At 39.6% G+C, this 8,802-nt stretch overlaps 1 protein-coding gene across 1 annotated transcript in view; it reads right to left on the bottom strand.

Moving 5' to 3' along the window:
* LOC118405983 (fibrillin-1-like) overlaps positions 1–8,802 on the bottom strand; it is a 75,127-nt gene that overhangs the window by 10,288 nt on the left and 56,037 nt on the right. The window contains exons 59-73 of the mRNA XM_035805837.1: positions 8,545–8,662; positions 8,264–8,424; positions 7,712–7,825; positions 7,050–7,163; positions 6,041–6,154; positions 5,577–5,690; positions 5,145–5,258; positions 4,463–4,576; positions 3,433–3,546; positions 2,832–2,945; positions 2,257–2,370; positions 1,688–1,801; positions 1,093–1,206; positions 617–730; positions 46–159 (exon numbers count right to left, since the gene is read on the bottom strand). Coding sequence (XP_035661730.1) covers positions 46–159; positions 617–730; positions 1,093–1,206; positions 1,688–1,801; positions 2,257–2,370; positions 2,832–2,945; positions 3,433–3,546; positions 4,463–4,576; positions 5,145–5,258; positions 5,577–5,690; positions 6,041–6,154; positions 7,050–7,163; positions 7,712–7,825; positions 8,264–8,424; positions 8,545–8,662 — 1,761 coding nt within the window. The remainder of the gene's footprint in view (positions 1–45; positions 160–616; positions 731–1,092; positions 1,207–1,687; positions 1,802–2,256; positions 2,371–2,831; positions 2,946–3,432; positions 3,547–4,462; positions 4,577–5,144; positions 5,259–5,576; positions 5,691–6,040; positions 6,155–7,049; positions 7,164–7,711; positions 7,826–8,263; positions 8,425–8,544; positions 8,663–8,802) is intronic.

The raw sequence follows: 8,802 nt of genomic DNA, 5'->3' as shown, positions 1-8,802 counted from the left end.
GACCTTTTAGGGTAATGTGACATGAAGATATTAGTTCTAACGTACCTATCTCACAGTTGATTCCAATGTACCCCAAGGCACACGCGCAGCTGTATCTGTTGACATGGTCACTGCAGGTGCCGTTATTTTGGCACGGGCTAGAAGCGCACTCGTCCGTATCTGTAAAATATGGGTTACTTGTTCATCAACTTGCGATATAAAAAAACTATTGAATGACTTATGTAAGATAGGAGTGAGCATTTGATCAAGTTAAAGGTAGTCACATAGCCTTTTTGGGGCCTTAGGTATTGTACAGTGTCCCTTGTGTCTAGGAACGGTATTGGAAGAAGGAGAGCATCCAAATATGACTAGGGCCTAGTATACGGCAAATTTCCAAACCCGGACCCGACAGGGCAGCTTTTGAGAAGTAACAAAAAGTATGATATAAAAAACACCAAACTACACAAGACTTTGTAAAGGAAATAGTCGTGGGCATTACTTGTGTACATTTATACATATGCATTTCTAGTTTTCGTTTCCGGTTTGGAAATATGACGTTAGTCTTACTGTCAAAACTTTCTGTGGTGAGTCATTCTGTTGACAGTACAAAAGTTGAGTTAACTGTTCACAGACTTACTGATCTCGCAATGGACACCCTCCCATCCAGGACCACACTCGCATGTGTAGAAGTTAACATAGTCGTGACAGGTGGCGTTGTTCTGACATGGACCGGACGCACATTCGTCAACATCTGTAGCAGAGATGCATATAATGCATGTTACTGGCACAAACCTATGTGGCATGTATGTTCGACCTTGCAAAAATACTAAATGTTGAAATAAGTTTTCATCATGCAATATTGTGTATAGGTTGGCGTCTATCTCCATTTGTGCAGCCCTTAGGCCACATAGCTATTGGGCCACTTGGTTAATTTACTGAAATACACATACTGTAATCACTATACGATCGTTTGAAATTCTAGGCATGCAGACCAACTATATCATCTCTATCCCTTCTCTCCTTCTCTCTCCTTCTCTCTCTCTCTCTCTCTCTCCCTTTCTCTCTCCAGTGTATCGTTTAAAAAATTGTTACAACAGGTAAATGGTGGCTTACCGATTTCACAGTTAGTGCCGTTCCATCCTGGTTCACATTCACAGCTGTATGCATTAATGTGGTCCACACAGGTGGCGTTGTTCTGGCAGGGGTCTGACTCGCACTCGTTTGAATCTAGAGTTAGAAGGAGATAAAAGAAACGCAATAAGCCCTATTGCATATAGCTATCAGAACGCACGTGCGGCGACAGGAATATACTAGTAGGTAATATGTCAAAGGTAAAGTCTCTGTAAAAGAAGAAAAAAGCCGTCTGGACATTGTATGCAAGTTGGAACAATGGTAGAGGCAAGGAAAATTTTCTTTTATACTGGCTAAATGTTTTGACATATTACTTAGAATTTCTGTCACTGATGCCTTCTGATCTTTGTGAGTGGGCTTATTACAGTTAGTTACACCCAACTACACATGTGAACCGAAGTGCTAGTGTGGCATAAAAAATATCAGACCGTTACTGCAAGACTGTATTCTCTTTTGATATAAACATTATATTCTGACTTCCCGATTGAACGTTTAGTGTAACTGTTAATACGTAACCTTAGAGTTTACAGGAAAACAAGAGCTTTTTATTGAAATGATGATTCTTTTTCAGCCTTACTATCAGAACAATCCAGTCCAAACCAGCCAGGCGCACAGCTGCAAGACCAGTAGTTGATGTGATCGTGACAGGACGCACCGTTCTGACATGGACTGGAACTGCACTCGTTGATGTCTGGAAGAAAAGAAATGACTTGCTTTCAAAGTAGGTGCTTGAAAACTACCAATATCTTATTAACTGATAAGATGTCGACAACAAGGCAGCAATCGTCATCTGTGTACTTTGTATATTATATATGTTGTTTTAACACAATGTCTGCAGCAAAACTAAAATATAATTTCTAACACAAATTTTTGACTGACGGACTCCAATCAAGAAAAGAGCATTTCGTGGCCTCTGTAAGCTCATGGTACGCAGATTGAACAAGCAGTGACTATGTGAGCAATAGATCATAAGTTGTAGAAAGTCTGACATGACGTGGCATCACAGTAGAGGTGGGTTGCTCCTTCGTTGACAATAAGACAATATTTTGTGTTGGAAAGTGCCAGTTCGACTTTACCTCAGAATGATTTCCATACCCTGTAACCATAGGAGGATCTAAGGTAGGCTAATTGTCTTCTAGTACTCACCAATCTCACAGTGGATGCCGTCCCAACCCGGAATGCACTCACAGGTGTAGTAATTGACAAAGTCGTGGCACGTTGCGTTGTTTTGACAAGGATTTGAGACACATTCGTCCACATCTGTGGTAAAGACAGCAACAATGTGATCAACACACATGAAAAGAACTTGTATAGATGTTGTAAACAGTCAAACACAAATGTGTAAGATACTGTCCAAAAATGAAAATACTGCATCTAATCATCACACATATAAGACAGAACTCATTCAAACAAGCAGAACTTTCTGGTTCTGACAGCAATAATCAAAATAGTAATTTTAGACATATTCAGAATGAAAGGAGGAAGGTAAACATTGTAGTAGATCCATTTAGACCAAAGCCTATGTTACAATGTGCACAAAGAAAATATTGTTGTACGTTTACACGTTACGCATAGACGGATTTTAAAATATAATAATATATAATAATATTGCTATCATAAAAGCCGTTTACATAAAATCTCATATTTTTTAAGTTCCAGTGTCTCAAGTCAGATTACATATTCATCCACAGTGAAAAAGAAAAAAAAAAAAATTGGCTTACTTATTTCACAATTGGTGCCGTTCCATCCCGGTTCACACTCACAGCTGTATGAGTTAACGTGGTCCACACAGGTGGCGTTATTCTGACAGGGGTCTGACTCACACTCATTGGAATCTAGATTGAGTGGACGAGACGAGAAACCAATTGAAATGTCACCGTGGGGTGTTCTTGCCGTTAGGTTTATAAATCTGACAACAGCTTTTAGATGATTTAACTGCAAGATACCTTAGATGTCACTACCTGTGTAAAAATGTGCTGTATCAGTATCCCTACTTCAGTGTGAAATTGTCTGTAGAAATACTGGTCAAACGGACTCTACAATCTTGTTAACAACTTTTTAAAATTGTCACAATTTACAAGACAAATACCACCACAACAAAAGATGTACATTTTTTAATGTAGCAATAGTAAAGGTACATCAATAATCGACATTTGTTTCAAATAAGTTTCAAATCAGATTTTAATCAAAGATTCAAGAGTCAAACTTATAAGACAGGCTTTTATCATGTATTGGACAATGCAGTATATGTGTTTTTGTATTTTGAAATTGAACTGTTGGTCGTCTGTGTGTTTCTCTGAATAGTTACAATGATAAACTTACTATCAGCACAGTCTACTCCAAACCACCCAGGAACACAGCTGCAGGTCCAGAAGTTGACGTGATCGTGACAGGTCGCACCGTTCTGACATGGGCCGGAGCTGCACTCGTCAATGTCTCGAAAAAGAGGAAACATATTTCAATCTTATTTACACATTTTTAGAAGTATTCTACCACTAGTCATAACAATAAAAGGCAGATACCTTTATACCCATAGTTTACCGTCATAAAATGAGCTTTGTATGGATGTTGGTTGATCTAAAAAAAAACGGTTTAAAAAGAACGGTTCTGGATCTCAGTCGCTAAACATTGTCGTTGTTGACTTCAAGTCTAAAACTCAACCCTGCGAAATCAATTTCATGAAGCATAAAGATTCTAAACTGTACTAGTAAAGGAATAAGTCGTCAATCAGGATGGTCGCTGCAAAAAATTTTTAGCCAATCATAATGGACATTTTTTACCAATATTTGTCTAATATTTGTTACAGAACATACAGAGTATGCTGATGTCTTGGTGTCTATACAACCATGGGTAGCATGGGTTTGATGATACAGATCATTAATTGATGCTTTGCTACGCCAATAACAGGAACATAATAGACAGACACTGTTTCCTGCAATGATGTGTGAATGTGAATTCTATGTAGCACGGCATGTGTGGGTATAGCATCACCATGTTTGGTGCCATGATGCACAATGTATCAATAGAATAATAAGAGACGGGGGACGCTATAAACTTCCAGCTACTTTGATTCACCGCTCCCTGTGCCACGTGTTGTATCTGCATAGTCAAAGAAGCTGTAGATTGCTCATTTCTTGAAAAATACCGGTGGCTTTGGAAATAAGGGCAAGTCCCTTTCGGTTGGAAATTACAGTTTGATACTGTACGAAATGAATTCTAAAATGCATGTACATGATTTCAGAACAACCAAAATCAGACATACGAAACTCTGCCAGAAACCACTTCGCAAATAGCTGGTTCAGGCCCTCGGTTGAAGGACCAAATTGTTTTTTTTTCAGCACCCGACACTCACTGATTTCGCAGAGAACACCCTCCCATCCAGGTGCGCATTCACAAGTGAAGTAGTTCACCCAGTCATGACAGGTGGCGTTGTTTTGACAGGGAATAGAGATGCATTCATTGGTATCTGCAAGAAAAATCATGAAGATATCATTATGGTACAGTCACAAATAAGACTAGTCGTATTGAGTTTATTTCGCCTTGAGGCTGTGCTATCAGCTGCGTTTGTATGTGTAAGTGGTCGTAAGTCAGGAACCTATCGGTGGATTGACACAGTGTTTGGAATGTTTGATTGTAGATCTAGCGATTTTCTGTAGTACTGCAACAGAACATCTAGGTTTGTATCTCATATTTAGTTACAACTGTACTTTATTTGTCGTGTGAATAAAGCTTCATTATTGGGAGCAAACAATGGTTGTTTTATTGGCAGGTATTTTGTGGTTTTCAATGCAGATTTTTAAAACTTTGAAACGAGAAAACTTCATACGGTTGGTATATATCTGTGCAACGTCAACATGTGTCATCATCATCATCGGTCGACGTGATCAAATGTAGACATGTTCGCACATGTCTACCCACGACGGGGTTATACCGCCCCTTGCGGGGTGACATACCCTTTCGCTGGCTAATTACAAGACGGGGATGCGCCAGGATGCAACATGTGTACAGAATTTAAGAATATGAATTAAACTTACTAATCTCACAATGAGCGCTTTCCCATCCAGGGCCACACTCGCAGGTGTAGTAGTTCACAAAATCGTGACAGGTGGCGTTATTTTGACATGGGTCAGAGGCACACTCGTCTGTGTCTGTAAAAAAAGAAAACACGGAATATGCTTTCGGGTACTTGTACTGCATCATCGCAGCGATAGGAATATTGAAAGAAGAAATTCCATTCCATTGTTATGAACACTTTAAACCGATAAGCAACAGTAAGTATAAGTAAAAGTATATTATCGATACCAGTGGACGATAGCCCTCAAATTTAGCTGTTTGCTTTGTGACCCAACGGCTACGAAACGGAGAATACTACAGCTGACTAGTCAACGTCATGAGTTTGTTCTATACTTTGTTATTTAATCTTAAAAGACACATACAAGATAATGATTATATTTCTATTAACTCACTGATTTCACAGTGGGTACCCTCCCATCCAGGGCCACATTCACAGGTGTAGTAGTTTACATGGTCATGGCAGGTGGCGTTGTTTTGACATGGGTCTGAGCCACACTCATTTGTATCTTGGGAGAAGACGTTAAGAAGGCATATGTTTTACTTAAAACATGATCGGAATAATTGGATCAAAACTCATAGTCTCACCTTACGCAGTTTGTACGAAACGTGGAAAACTATAACTGTTGTTATTGTTAGCTGTAAACATACGGGCATACAAAGAAACAAGCTTATTGTTTTGCTACTCCTATACACGTACATGGATACAAACAAACAAATGTAGTGTCTTGGCAGATAACGCCCATATACATGCAACAACAACACAAAAAAAACGTACTATCCTAACTGTGGGTACCCATTGTTTGCAAACAAACAAACAAACAAACAAGCAAACAAACAAACAAACACACAAACTTACTGTCCTGACAGTGGATGCCCTCCCACCCCGGTGCACACTCGCATGAATACTCGTTGACGCTGTCGTGGCAGGTCGCTCCATTCTGGCACGGGTCTGATGCACATTCGTCCGTATCTATAGAACAGTTCATGGAAGAGAATGATTTCGTAATGTTTCTTGCATACACTACGCTCAGTGGGGTCCAGCAAAATCTTACATTGCATTAGCTAAGAGTTGCATTTGGCCCGCAGATATTTTTTGGGCCTGTGGATTAATACAGAGCTAATACTGAAAATGCATTTAAGTTCGCGGGGCTTTAATTTCGCGGTAGCCGGAAAAGGGACTTTTCGCGGGGGCTTTAATTTCGCGGTAGCACCATGCACTGTAGTCTCTTACGCCATGGGAAAATGTTCGCGGTGATTTTAAATTCGCAGTGATGCAGCCACCGCGAAAACCGCGAACATTAAACCACCGCGAAAGTTTCTGCATTTACAGTATTTCAAACTATCGTAAAAATGATTTAGTATTTGTATGAATAGGTGTTGTTCCAACTCTGGTGATGAGCGATGGTCAGCCAGGTGTTCCCGATCAATTCACGCAATGCAGGGTGTCTTTTCAGGACGTGGATCTCCTTGACGACGACGACAGCCCCTTGGCCTTAGAGGGACTCCAAAAAGGGAAAATGTTCCGCACAATAGTCAACATGCTTCAAAACCTTATCTTGATTATAAAGCTGGTATTTCACAGGACTGCGCCAAAATGCGCCAGGTGTTCTTAAAGTTGTCGCAAACTTTTGCAAAGTGGTGTGCAGTTTTTCGTTGACTCAATCTTAAAGAAAATCTTAAAGACAATCTTAAAGAAAAATATTTTACCATTAAACAAAAGCAATCAATTATTTCCCGCATTGTAAATCCGTATTGTAAAAATGTCAAAATACACACTAATAACGATATCTATTAGGCCTATGTGATCAAAATAAGATCCACAGTCTTGCCCGGAAAGAAAAATAGATACAAATATTATCACTCACTGATTTCACAGTGCACGCCCTCCCATCCCGGCAGACATCGGCACGTGTAAGCATTAATGGCATCTATGCAGGAGGCACCGTTTTGGCAGGGGTCCGAGGCACACTCTTCAGAATCTGGAAAATGTGAAATATAAAATATAAGATCACAAGCATAGTAAATAAAAGTTAAACATTGACACAGAAAGGTTTATATTCCTTTAAATTAGTACAAAACAAAACAATCTATCTGTGTACTACGTAGGAGCTAAAAAGCACCCGCTACAAGACAGTTGTATTACTTTTCACTATTACAGAAAAAAACATTCAGTCCCTGGGACCATGTATCTATACAAAGTTGAGGATTTAACTAGCTAGATAAATCCTCTAGGTACTCAAAAGCCTAATATGTGACCAAGCTAAGAAACAAAATTTTGAGGAGAAAATATTCTGAATCATTTATTTTCGTCCTTTCACGCCTTCTTCTTTGACATTGGAAGAATGTGCTCATCATAATCTATGTTCCGACATTTTATTTAACTGTAGGTCAAAAATTTGCAGCTTATTTGTGTGATGTGCAGTATCTTATCATTTTTTGTGTGCAATCGAATGAAAATTTATACACTCGTAAATGCCATCCATAGTGAAGTCTGTATGGTCTCATAGTGGAAGAATGATGGACTTACTAGCATCGCAGTTGATGCTGTACCATCCAGGTGCACATTCACAGGTGTAGTAGTTCACCCAGTCATGGCAGGTAGCGTTGTTCTGACATGGACTGGAGGCGCACTCGTCTATATCTATTGTAGGTATCAGAATATGACAACAACGTTATCTGTATATTGTTCTTTGAAAAATACGTATGGTTTCCTTCAACATTTTGTGAAACACGTTATACGATGTCTTTTCTGTCTTCAATATAACGTTACAAATGCAGTTTTGACGGACTGAAATATATGACCAGACCGCCGTGGCTAGACAAGAAATCCGGAACCTACGACAAAAGATTCTGGTCTAAGACTTGTAAACCCACATAGATGTGCAATAATAGGCATATCCACAAAATATACGAATGTAATAGCAGTGTTTCTTTTCTATCAAAAGACTGTACAAGTGTGCATGTGTATAATTACACACGTCTTTCCGCCATATTACATGTTCACGCACACAACAGAATACCGGTAGTAAGTCAACATCATTCACTAATGATCAAAATTTGTAAACAAAATTATACTCACTTATCTCACAATGAATCCCGTCCCATCCCGACCCACACTGGCAGGTGTAGTAGTTCACATGATCGTCGCAGGTGGCGTTGTTCTGACAGGGTCCAGAATAACACTCATCTGTATCTGTGAATAAAGATAAAAACACGGAACAAGGAACAGATAACAACGGAAATTTCTGCGTGCACTACGCTCAGCCGGGTCCAGCAAAACCCTACCCTAGCCCCTGAAACCATGACGTAACACCATGAGGGTAACTATGGGGTTTGAGGACAAACTGAAAAGCGTTCTACTTACTTATCTTGCAGTGTACGCCCTCCCAACCAGGGCTGCACTCACACAAATACTGATTGATGTAGTCGTGACACGTGGCTCCGTTATGACAAGGAGAGGACGCACATTCGTCCGTGTCTGTAGAAAAACGAATATATCATGCATGTGTTTAAGCTAAAATATTGTTCTTCTCTTCACACTTTAGATCTGTAAGTTTGAGAGACAAGTAGAGACAAGTACACATTCAGTACAAAAGAGAGAATCATTATCTATAGTGT

This window comes from Branchiostoma floridae, chromosome 18 (genome assembly GCF_000003815.2).
Source record: "Branchiostoma floridae strain S238N-H82 chromosome 18, Bfl_VNyyK, whole genome shotgun sequence".
NCBI classification, from domain to species: domain Eukaryota; kingdom Metazoa; phylum Chordata; class Leptocardii; order Amphioxiformes; family Branchiostomatidae; genus Branchiostoma; species Branchiostoma floridae.
Note: the sequence above shows the minus strand (reverse complement) of the source record. Positions and strands in the feature narration are given on the sequence as shown.